This window comes from Nicotiana tabacum, chromosome 11, assembly GCF_000715075.1.
Source record: "Nicotiana tabacum cultivar K326 chromosome 11, ASM71507v2, whole genome shotgun sequence".
Taxonomy (NCBI): domain Eukaryota; kingdom Viridiplantae; phylum Streptophyta; class Magnoliopsida; order Solanales; family Solanaceae; genus Nicotiana; species Nicotiana tabacum.
The window spans coordinates 32,260,670-32,273,289 of record NC_134090.1 but is presented as its reverse complement, the minus strand read 5'-3'; the positions used below and the strand labels follow the sequence as shown (position 1 = coordinate 32,273,289).

The 12,620-nt window shown below is 34.9% G+C and overlaps 1 protein-coding gene across 3 annotated transcripts; it reads right to left on the bottom strand.

Annotated features, from left to right (window-relative positions):
* Positions 1-6,381: 6,381 nt before the first annotated feature.
* On the bottom strand, positions 6,382-11,408 carry LOC107803487 (serine/threonine-protein kinase ATG1t). Of its 3 annotated transcripts, none has more exons than XR_001652031.2 (9): positions 11,074-11,408; positions 9,932-10,049; positions 9,771-9,829; positions 8,517-8,581; positions 8,333-8,426; positions 8,185-8,265; positions 7,995-8,106; positions 7,263-7,913; positions 6,382-7,175 (listed from the first exon to the last, which is right to left on the bottom strand). XR_001652031.2 is itself a non-coding variant. In XM_016627227.2 (8 exons), the coding sequence occupies exons 1-8, from the start codon at positions 11,305-11,307 to the stop codon at positions 7,828-7,830; spliced, it is 849 nt and encodes a 282-aa protein (XP_016482713.1). In that variant the 5' UTR covers positions 11,308-11,408; the 3' UTR covers positions 6,382-7,827. The 3 variants fall into 3 exon arrangements, 1 of the variants encoding a protein (XP_016482713.1); XR_001652030.2 differs by having other exon boundaries at positions 6,509-7,172; XM_016627227.2 differs by having other exon boundaries at positions 6,382-7,913.
* Positions 11,409-12,620: the final 1,212 nt, after the last annotated feature.

The following is a 12,620-nucleotide window of genomic DNA, read 5'->3' as shown; positions in this document are numbered from 1 at the left end:
GTATGTTGTGTTTGCATTTTTAACTGTGGGTCTTTCACCAACTAATGATTCACGGCTGAAATGTAGAGATCTGGCTTTATGGCTTTTATACAAATTTGCACGATTACCTTCTCTTTTTCATTGATTGACTGACTGTTCTCTGAAAGAGATTGCACAAAGCTGTCCTGGATTACGCCCTATTGACCTGAGCAACTTGCGTAAATTGACAGACTTTGCAATCGGTCATCTTGTCACTGGTTGTAGAACAGTTGACAAGCTAAAACTCTGTCAGAATGCTTTCAGGTTTTCAAAATACATCATTCAATACAGAATGCTTTCTAAGTGTAGCATATGCAGTGTCCTTAACCATAATCTTTTGCTTGCAATATTCGTCATCATTTTCTATTGCTTTTTACTCTTTTCTTCAATGTCGGTTGCTTATGCCTTGAGAGAAAATTTGTCAAAGAATATCACCATACATTGCTACAAAGGAGGGTTGTTTCTTCGCATAAAAAGTTCTTCATTTTGAATATTGAAAAGATGTTTCAAAATACTTGGTTTCAAATTTCCTTCTCATATTCCTTTTGGGGAGTGGTTGGCTGCCCAGAATCATATAAGGTAGATAGTGCATACATTTTCTTTTGTATTTTACTTTTATTTTGTAAGTAAAAATAGCATATCCAGTTTGTGGAGAGATAACAGTCTTTTATGCTTATAGGAGTGGGTGTATACGGCACATTGTAATTTGTATATATAAGGAACGTCTCATTCTGTCAGATTAAATGAGCTGGATTTGACATAGTTCACACTTAACTCCTTTGATGAAATATCTACCTTTATCGAGCATGTAGGTACCCTTTCCATCTTTGCATGAACATGTATTTGAGTATGTCCATACATGAGATTTTAGCTCTTTGTAGTTGGCACACGCCATTTCACCTGCTCCTTAGCTTCATTTGTAAAACAAGTATTTGGATTTGTTAGAAACCGGAGAAAAGGAAATATCAGACGAAGAATAGGAATATGCAGGGGAAATGATTTTGCAGTTGTGTCTGTTTTTCAACTTTTCTGGCTTTCTATGTATTTACTCTCATATGATTCCTGAGTTGTCTTCCATGTTTGAAGGCTTATAATAGTGATTTCAAGCTATATATAGGATCCTCTCAGTAGCATTCTTGAAAAATGACAAAATAAGTGTTCTGTTTGAAGTCTTAGAATATGGTTTCAAGCATCATATAGGATATTATAAGTATGCATTCTTCGAAAAGTGAAAAAGAGCTATCCTTTTCAATAGTTTGTTCTGAATTCCTTGTACTCATAAATAGTAAAATTGAAAGTGGCATAAGCTTACTCTTAATCGTTATCAACAGCAACAACAACAACAACCTAGCAGGATCCCACAAGTGGAATCTGGGGAGGGTAATGTGTACGCATACCTTACCCCTACCCTAGAGGGTAGAGAGGCAGTTTCCGAAAGACCCTTGGCTCGAGAGCAAGAAACTCTTAATCTTTATCAATGGCAGTTATTCAGCTGTTGCTGCTTATGTTAGTAAGGTATTTGACCGCACATGTTCGTCACATTTTTCTTATTGTGTTTGTGTGGTCATAGGAAAATGTGTTATGGGTTCTGATTGTGCTTCATGGTTGCTGAATTCCAGTTGGTGTCTGCTACTTTATGCCTTGATATCTTATAAATCACCAGCATTCACACTGGAGTTAGAATTCTCGATTAAGCCTGCTAAATTCGGCTTAGATCAACATTTTATATTTTTGAGAGAACTAGCAAAAGGAACCTTGGATTTGTAATCTGAACATGCAGATTTTCTTTGCTTTCACTTCTAGGCCTCTTGTTTCCCCTTCATGTTTTTCGGGGTACTTGGAAATTTGGTAATCGAAAAAGGTCAATGAATTAGTGCCAGACTAAATGTCAAGGAATCAAAGTTTTTCAATCTCTTTATATGATTTTTACTGGTTTCACACAACACTGCAATGTCACTAAAGCCAAATGCTCAAAAAATTTGATTAGACTGGATTTGTCTTGGTGCCGCAACTTGACAAATGAAGCCCTGGATTTGATTACTGATAACTGCTTGTCATTGGAAGTATTGAAATTGTTTGGCTGTACTCAGGTATGCCCTGTTTAGTTTGGTAAATGAGAAACATACTTTGCTCACCGCCCCAAAGTTTGCCTGACCATTAAAGGACAAAGTTAATGTCCTACTTTTTTTCCTGTGCTTAGACTGCCAACAGTGATTGGTTAAATGAAAGGCACCTGCTCGTACCACAGAGTCGAAGACATTGGCTGTCTTTCTCGATTATGTAGAAATATAGGAATTTCTTGTGCTTGTACAATTTGATTTTGTGTTGTGACTTTGAGTTCTTTCCTAAACTTTAGGTTTCATCATCGGTCACTTTATCGAGATCCATTCATCTTAAGGTTTCTCCGAACTGAAGAAAGGGGCACCAAAAATTTGTTTCGTTGCCCCAGATTGACCATAAAATCTGGAGAATAAAATTTAAACTACTGTGGAATATCACAAAATGCCTGTGCTCTCAAGGTTCCTGTTATTTCTTTTGCTACCGTCCTTTTCTATATGTCCTTTAGCCCAGGGTCTATTGGAAATAGACTCTTTATCTTCACAAAGTAGGGATAAGGTCTGCATACACACTACTCTCCCAAACCCCACTTGTGGGATTATACTGGGTTTTTTGGTTGTTGTTGTTGTCATTGTTGTAAAAGTTTCCTAATACAGGTTATTTGTTAAATTCAGTGGGCGTAAATGCAAATAGATATGAAACCATTATTGGTAGTAGGCAGGTATTGTATTTGACTGTTCATCACTTCAGCTGAAATGCATAGGCATAGGAGTGCACCATACTACCTCCTAAATGCTTTTCACTTTGCCTTAATAGTTTCCCTTTGTAGTAAAAGGGCTCTTCTGAGAGCTAAGATTTCCAATTGCAACTCAACTCTTCAACTTCTTAAGAATCTTATCTAAGCATGGCATGTTGTTGGCTCGAATTTTCAGGCAAGCGATAGACAATGGATGCAATTTTTTGACACACTGCTATCTGGTTTAATAATAATACACCCCTTCGTGCATCTGTTGATATAACTGTCTTTTGCATAGAAACATTCATCTACATGCGCTTATTCCAGAATCAGATAGGTTCTTAGCCTATCTTATATTATTTCCAACATTACACATATTGAAAGATGTCACAACCTCACATATATAATTTCCAAGATTACACATATAGGTTCATTATTTCTTTCAATTTCTTCCTTTAAAATTTAAATATAACCGAAGTTATCATAAAACTTTTGGGACTGAAATGAAAAGAATGTGATAAGAGTTTCCTTGTTTAGTTTACAAAAGAAACGGATGATTGAGTAAGAAAGAATTATAAGATAATGCACATGACTTCACACCACAACAAAAAATGATCCATGTTTTTAAGTTTTATCCGACCTTGTCCATATTGTACATATTTTGAAAGCACTGGCAAATTCAAAGTCTGTGTTCTTACAACCATTGCTTCTAAAAGCTATGAAATTAAATCTGTGTTCTCAAAACCATTGTTTTCACTCTCTTCTTCTCACATCTTCTACATATGCTTCAAGGGGCTGTATATTTTCTGCTTCTCCTCTTGTATTACCTAGTTGCAATGTAAGAAAATTGAAGAAGAAGTCCATCATTGAAGACCATTCAAAGCTTTGCTTTTGAAAATGGGTTTTTTTGAGTTTGTTAGTTGTTTGGATTGGATGTTGTTCCAATTGATTGAAAATATCAAAAGGAGTTCAAAATTTAAATTTGAAGTGATTTGAATTAGATTTGAGTTAAATATCAGAAAAGACGCAAGGAAGAAGACGAAGTCAGTTTTTTGTATAATTATGTATAATAGTGTATATGAGTGTATAAACACATCTTATATACATTTATACAAGTGTCTGTAGACGAACTTCTTCCACGATTTTCAGTTGCAATTCTTGTTCAAAACCAGTCCAAATCTCCATTAAATGACTTCAAATTTTATATACAACCTCCTTATACTATTTCTAACAAGTCTAAATAACACTCACTCCAAATTTCTCGCAAAATCAAATTCGGAGTTTAAACCCACATATTTAAGCTTGTTAAAGATCTAATTTTCACCACCCAAATGGATTTGGTTTGTTGAACTAATATTTGAGTCACAGTTACTAATTCGAAAATTAACTTAAAAGCTTGAGAATCATTTTTAAAAATTAAATAATAATTTTGAGAACTTATTGGAGTTGAATATTGAATTTTAGCCTATTATTTTTGGGCTAGTTGGTTGTAAATTGAAATATGGGCTACAAAATTGAAAAGTAGGGAGCCTAGTTGTTCTAATGTGAAATTTTCCCATTGAGTAATTGACGAATTAGAGTACAAGTCCTAGCTACAATGTTCAGTGTGACCTCATTTGCTCCAATCTTGGGTAAGATTTACCAATACATCTACCTGTGGGTTGTAACAAGGTGCAGGTAGAATAATAAGCTGGTTGCACCCAAGCTAGCATGAACACCATCATCAAAAAACAAAAAGAGTGGTTGGGTATTAGGGGGTGGATTGGAGAAATGAAATGATTTCTATTAAGGCACGACCAATATCTAGAGAAAGTTTATGGGAAGAAGAGCAAACTTTCCTCCCGTTGTTAAAAAAGAATGATATTCTTTCCTACTATATTATTTACTTCCTTTAACCAAACAAGAAATAAATTGTTTTCTTTTTTATGCCCTTCAAATCCCCTCCTTTATATTAATTTCTCCATTATATATCTTCCATTCGACTTTCCCTTCTCTTTTTCCCCTATTTCAGGACAAAGCAAAAAGTGTAAGAATGAAGACTTAACACTAAATGGTTAAATGTATACAACAAAGAATTCAAAATTTAACTACTTTGATAAGAAACTTTTGTTCACCAATATCCTTAAAACATGCTGATGCATAACAAGATACCTGTCCCTAGGCAACTGACATATAGTACTTAGAAACTCTTTCACTAGGCGTACGCGTACACAAAACCTGAGAAAAGACCGGAGACGCTAGAAATGAGATATCTACGGCACCTTCTAATGGTCCAAAGGTATGCATCTAGATGACTGGAGGATCATCAGATGACACCCTTCTCAGGTGTGCTGGCTAGCCATATGCCAACATGAAATGCCCCTTTGGGTAGACACCAAAGGCATAAAGGCCAGAAGGAGATAGCCAAAAACTCTGTAAAGAGTGGACTCAAAGGATATGTCGGAGGTTGTTGTTGAGCTCCAACTTCAACAGCAGAAATCACAGCTGTAAGCATCCAGACATGAAAACAACAATAAATTCGCCAAGAAGGATGGAAAATGGAGTACTGCTTAACTTATGCAGCTATCGATAAAACAAGACTACTTAGACTTGAATTACTTTTTGTGAAAAAGTCTAAATTTGCCACTAAGCTATTGACTTATCACTTAACTTTACCTACTTAAAAGTTGGCAACAAAAAAATACTCTCATTGTCACCATTTTGTATCAAATAGCCCTTTTTTCTAACAGAATCATCTTTCGCTTTCATCATCGTCCACGTAGGGTACATGAATGACATGTGTAAAAATGAATGTTCGAGCCACTTCAGCCGAACAAAACAAACCAAATGACCCCTATCTTTGAAAGCATGTTAAATGACACAACTAATGCAAATCAGGTAACTACTCAACTTCTTGTTAAATTTTCTGAAACAACTTCCGGTCACTGACTTTTAAAAAGTTTTAGTGATTGTTTCACATGAAGTCATTTAAGAAGAAGGGTCATCCAAACAAGCCAACTAGGAAATCCTTTAGGGAGAAGCTAAGAGTTTCTTCTACCAATGACCTGTTAGATTTTTCTTTCTTCATTAGTCTTTTCTCTATGGATTTGTCGTGTTTGTTTCTCACCATGAAAGAGATATATCCTTCTTAGCCCTCGTTCCGTCTTAGTTGCTTTGTCAGTCATCCCCTTGTTCACTAAAAGAAAAAACAGGAAAAAAGAAACAAAGAAGATAAGGAAACTCATGAAGCTTTTCTGAAGTTTTAGCTTCAGTTTAACTGCCCTTTTCTTATGCTACCAAATTTGTGGGGCATATAAAACTAGAATCTAGATATAGAATTAAAACGTTATCATATAGTTACAGATTCTCCTCCAATTGGCCATGTTTGACAGCACCACGTAGGATAAAATACAACTGCTAGAACGGTCACAAAATGGAGATGAATTAGCGGACCACTAGGGCAATGCAAAACTAGTAAGTACAAAAGATGGCATCACTTGTTAATAGTGAAGTAGAATTTCTCATTGAATAACAGAATAATTAGGAATCTGATGTACAGTAACAAATTGGATGAATAACAAATTGGATGAAGGATAGTGCTACATATTGTTACACTAGCAAAATTCAAGCTATTATTTTCTTTTGTCAATACCGCTTGTACAATTTTGTTGTTCTCATCTTGCAAATTGGCAGGACATGTAAAAAGGCACCTTAATATCTTCAAGACAAGAAAAAGTTAGTTTGCTTACAGGTAAGGTTGAACCTTCTGCAGCATCTTTTTTCCTAGAAATCAATTATTTGTGTTTGCACTCACTTCTTTGTTTTGGTTACAATTACCAGTTTATTCCAAATTGCAAACAAAGTTATACATAATATTATTGGAATACTGATCTTAATAAGACTGATATCATCCAGCTAGCCGTGAAGATGTCCCTGTGCAATTTGTAACTGTTGATAGTTTTAGAAGATAATAAATACTACCTTTTACAGGTTGGTGTCAGTTCCTCGGAATTGATTTCCATAGCATCTTGAACCCCTTAAACTCATGGAGAAACTGTCTATGGTGAAGAGATGGGAACCATATGATAAAAGAAGTTACTTCCACTCCTTTGGTAGGCTAACTTCTGTCTCTTAGTACATAGCAGTGTCCTACAGAGGCCCACAAGTAGGTAGTATCGGGGTAGGATTCATCTGATCAGAGTCTTCAAGGAATAATATAAGTCAATAAGCAGAAAAAAGATATTAAAAGCACTCCTCTAGCTCACCCCATGAACCCCTAGCCAGAATTGAAGTACACAATGCTGCAAGATGTTCAGTTTTCGTGCTCAGCGTCCAGAATGAGAACTTTTCTGCTGGCATTCCAAGTCAAGATGTAGCCAACCTTCTTAAAGACAAGCAACCTTTTTTTAATTTTGGAGAATAATAATGGAAGAACAAGTTTCATATTGGATAAGGGGGCTTGTGCACCAACCTCTTTAAATGTGTCAGCAAACAACAGCTGTCAAAGATGTGAAGGAATTTCATTAACTCCATTTGATCAATTTGAATTTGTGCAAATCAGTTATTTGTCCTTTACTCAGATGGCAAGGAATGATACAGATTTTTGAGGCAGGAGAGTATACATTGTTTTGGAGACAAATGATACTGATGCTAGTACTACTGAATGAATTTCCTCAATTTCATATGATCAATTTGAAGATTTTGGAGAATCATTTATTTGTCCTCGGATGGCCAAAGATGAAAGATTTGATGCAGCAGAGTTTAGGTAGTTTAGGAATCAATACCGAAGCTAATTATTAGAATGTAAAACCTGACTGAATCATCTGTGAAAGAGAACTATGATGTACAATGATGCAGGTTGCTTTCTGAGAATGACACATTCACATGATTTGAAACTGACAGACTAGTGAATAGCCTAGAGTAATCAGCAGGAAAAAGACGCTGAGCTCATCAAGTTGACAAAGGAAAATTGGAATCCAAGTATAAACAGCGATAATTATATTGGTCCTTCTGCCTAGCAAGATATCCGAATCTTTTTACTTCAAACAGAAGCTTTCATCCCCCGCTTCGCCTATCTTCAAAAAGCGATGTCGATAAAACTCTTTAAAAGAGATCCGCTTCTCTGCAGATATAGGAAGATCTATCAAACTTAAATGAAGTAGGAAGGCAATACAAATGATATTGATTACAGGAATCTGCAGACCTGGGTCGATAGACAATAGTCTCGAGCATAAGTCAACAGAATCAGGGTGCAACTGAGGAATAATCAGCTCAGAGAAAGGAAGACACAGAGACGCCTTGATATTCTGTAGTATCTATATTAAAAACATAAATAATTGATAAGTGGACTAACGAACATATGGAGGCCTCTGCACTGAAGAAAATGTTGTTACCTGAACACTAGTCCTACCACGGAAAGGAGGGTAACCATTAAGTAGTTGAAACAGAATTGCACCAAGACTCCACATATCAACCTATTCAGAAGAATACGCATCAGCTTGTCTCATCTGTGTTATATAGTTGTATTAACTAGTTTCTTACCTTCGCATCATATTTTTGAAATTGAAGAATTTCTGGAGCCATGTAAAAAGGGGAACCACAAACGGTTTCTGCAAAGTCGTCCGGATTTAACATTCTGCTCCAAGAATAAAAAGATAAAGAGATAGTTAATGATGCCAAGCATTTTAGCTTCCCTGTTTCCGAACTCCATATCAAGTTCCTTTACCTTGAGAGACCAAAATCAGCAATCTTAAGAATCGAGTCATTCTCCAAGCTAGATAAGAGAATGTTCTGAACCAGAAATGAACTAAAATTAGAACATTTCCAGACACAATAAAAATTAAATAAATGAGATGAACATTATATTTTGAGCATAAGTATTCAAAAGTGAACAAAATTCAATAAGAGAAAAATGACGATAGAAACTTGCAAAAACAAAAAGATTACCAGGTAGGGAGGACTTGTGAGTCATACGGCCTACTTGTAGATTTATTATGCGGTTGTACTAAATTCTGTAGGTTCTATGTTAGTAAACCTTCTTCATTTCTTCTCGTAGATATATATCACCATTTCTACTTCTCCTTTTGACACATTTTTTCCGACTTTATGCATTTTCATGCTTCCCCGTTCCCTTCTTCAACATATCTCAAGAATTAGGCCCCATTATCTCTCAAACTTCATTTCCCCTTTTGAGACCTTTCCCTAGGTTACATGGTTTTTTCCCTTCAATTTAAAAACCTGAAGTACACCTAGCATTTCTAAATTACATGTGCATCATAAACATTCAGCTCAAGGCGATGAAAGGGCTCTGAATATCAGCTCAAGACATTAATAGGAGTTTGAAATGCTAGTTGAAAAAAACACATTTCAGACAAATAATTTAGTGCAAAAAAGTGAAAAAGAAAAGCTAAAACTATTCAGCAATCTGATTCCAGCATGCATTTGGTGGACAGATTAGAAGGAAAGAAACTTTAGATGTTTTGAGGATACAAGTAATTCCATCCAGAGGATAAAATTAAATTGTATATTACTTTTCCTTTTTTGGTGTAGAGAGCTCTGTAAATGATTGTGAATCCATACTTGAAGTCAGAGAAATCACTGTAAGTTTTTTGTAGGGGGATATCAAAAGTTTTGTATCTATTCATCAGCACAATCATTGGAAAATATATATGAAACATGTTACCAGTTTCAAAGACTATTCAGCAACCTAAAAATAAGCTTGGTTCATTTGGAAAAATGATTCAAGCATCAGGTTTCATCCACCTCCACGTGGGACTAGCTAAGCTCTAAGTGATAAGCAAAATTGCATAATGTTATATTGCAATAGCAAATCGAATCAAAGATGTATAAAATGTCTTTGGGTGAAAAACAATCTGAGTATACTTCTAGTCCTAGGTGTTTTAAATTAGTTGATAACACTTCCGGTTTTAGCAGTGTGTATTGAAATGTATTTTGTCTATGAAGACACAAAAGCTTGTACCTCTGGCTTCAAGTCACGATGGATAATTCGGTGTAAGCTTAGTACCTCTAGACCAGCTCCTACAGTATTGCAATCAAAATGGCATTAGTTGTACAAGATTTGTGAAAGGACATCTTGGTATAAGAAAAAAAGCAGAAAAAGGATTCTGAATGAAAATTTACCAATCTGTTTCATAAATTTTATAGCTACACATTCTCGAACTCTTCCATGATTTCGGATATAAGAAGCCAGATCTCCTCCAGCACAAAACTCCAAGACAAGGAAAATACAGTTTTCAGCCTGAGGGACAGATCAGTTGTGTCAAATTAAGAACTGAGGGAGAAGCACATCACTAGATTTTCTGATGGTTATGATTGGATCTTTTGGTCTGAAGCATGAAACTTATACAAAGATTATACTACACCTTCTGCCTAATGAGTATCAAACTTTGCAAGTTAAGCTTTTTAAGGCAAATGGATATAAACAAGCCATGCACTGATGCATGTGAAGAAGAACTTCAAAGCTAAACCCTCCAAAACCCCGGGAATAAATTCTTTAGGGTCACAGCTTTTACTGTATCTAGTGCATAAATTATGAAGCACTACTTCATCTTACGACTAAAAGCTATGACGCTATAATTTACAGCTGAATCACATGCTCAGAGTGGATAATGACGCACAAAAGAAAGTAGAAAAGATAAAAGTTTTTCCTTGGCCAATCACATCTTTGGATATTATGCACCCAATTTAACTTTTCCACTTTCCTATCAACACCTTCCAGACATGGTGCTCTTTGCGAAAGCACCTTCTTTATAAAGGTTTTTAATTTCCAAATTAGAAGAGAGATGGAGAAAGACCACAATTTTTGGTCTGAGTTTATCTCTTTTTTTGCACAAAATTACCCATCCAGGCATCCACTATTGCTCATTAAAAGATCATAAAAGAAACAGAATTCTAAGGGATCCAGTGAAATTTCTCAGTCAAAATTGTTCTTAGCCGTCAACCCCTTGCTACCCAAATATCAATGCTTGAGCTTACTTGCTCAATTTGTCAGAATTCTAAAGTTAAGACAATTGTTCAATTATTATAATTTGTTTTTGGGATAAATGAGAAATCAGTTGTTTCCATCTGGAGCCACCCCTTTACCCTTCTCCACATAAATACCAAACTTGATTCACCACCAAAATTCAAACGTAGCTGTACTCATTTGCAGTTGAACCTCTCTCTCTCAATCCAATTCCATTAAAATTGTGTAGAAAATCATAAAGTTATTTGGAATACTCAATTATAGATAACAAAAAAAAAAAAAAAAAGATAGCACAAACCTGAAAGATATCGAAAAGGCGAATGATGTTAGGGTGATTAACAGAAGACAAGAAGGTGAGTTCACAGTCCAAGCAATTTTTGAGTTGGCGAGTGAGGTTGAGGAGGTTGATTTGCTTCAACGCCACCACTTTTCCGCTTGTACGGTGCTCCGCTTTCCACACCGTCGACGACGAGCCTCCGCCGAGCCTACACGTCAGCGTGTACTCTCCGACCGTCCGGTGATCAGCTTCCATTGTATTCTGTGTGTGTGTGTGTGTGATTTTTAAAAAAAAAGCAAACTCTGTGTGCGTGTATGTGTGTGTTTTTTTTAAAAAAAAAAAAGCAAACTGTGTGTGTGTTTATTCTTTGGCTTTGGGAAATTTTTTAGAAGAGGTGCCGATGCTTTTTGGCCTTTTTTTTTTGTTTTTTTTTGTTTTTTTTTTTGAAATCCACATCAAACAGTTTTCAAAATCATTTAAAGGAAAAATATAGAAATGAAATTCAAGTTTAAAAAGAGTTTATGGAATTGGGATTGAGTTTTGACATAAATTTTTCTTGAAAACAAAAAGTAAAAAATTGTCAGCAAAAATTGATATTTTCCTTGAAATATACCTTTAAACTAGTGTTTTAAAAGGTAGGAGCGAGATCTTTAAAAAATTTAATTTTTAAATTAATAATATAACATTATAATAGGCAAGGATATAAAAAAAATGTAATAAAAGTTCATGAAAACGAGAAAAAATTAAAAACACTCAAAGAAAATAAAATATCTAACATGTTTTGTAAATATAAATAATATAATACTGTTAAAGTTATTATGAAATATAAATCAACTATAATTTTTAAAGATATTATCAAACTACACATTTTTCCTCCCAAAAAATAAATACTCAATAAAATTGTCAATGTTATAACTTAAAATGTTACTCCTTCGTGAATAAATGCAAATTTACTTTTAAATTACAAAACAATAAATATATTGTTATAAAATATAACCCAAAATAACAATATAGAACAAGCAAAACAAACTAAGAGATATAGATAGAAAGAGAGGAAGAGAGATTCTTATTTCTTCTTCAATTGTGTATATTTTCCTATCTATTACAAGGCCTTTATATAGGCATAAAAAGTGAAGAAAATATGTCATGGAATATGTCATTGAACATACAAAATATGTCATTGAATATGTCATTAAGCATTTGAGATGAAGATCATGGAAGAAGAGTAGACATCCACCATAATGTGATATTTATCATAATACTCCCCCTTGGATGTCCAAAGATAATGTGCCTCGTTAAAACCTTATTAGGAAAAAAAACTCTATGAAAAAAAATCCTAGTGAAGGAAAAAGAGCACACATGTTTAGAAATACGCCTTTTGGTTACCTCGTTAAAAACCTTGCAAGGAAAACCCAGTGTGACAAAACCTTGTAAGGGAAAAAGAGTACAACGCGTATTAACTCCCCCTGATGAGAGCATCAACTCACATCCTTGAGTCTTCGCATCCCAATTTTGTACACCAGTTTCTTGAAGGTTGATGTTGGTAGAGATTTGGTGAACAAATCAGC

Bases quoted from the DNA above. Each gene is read 5' to 3' on its own strand.
- LOC107803487 (XM_016627227.2), bottom strand. From the start codon at position 11,307: ATGGAAGCTGATCACCGGACGGTCGGAGAGTACACGCTGACGTGTAGG. The intron at 8,582-9,770 runs GTACAAGCTTTT...TTTCTGGTTCAG, and splicing joins ATCGTGACTTGAAGCCAGAG to AACATTCTCTTATCTAGCTT. The intron at 8,107-8,184 runs GTAACAACATTT...TTTTTAATATAG, and splicing joins GTGGTAGGACTAGTGTTCAG to ATACTACAGAATATCAAGGC.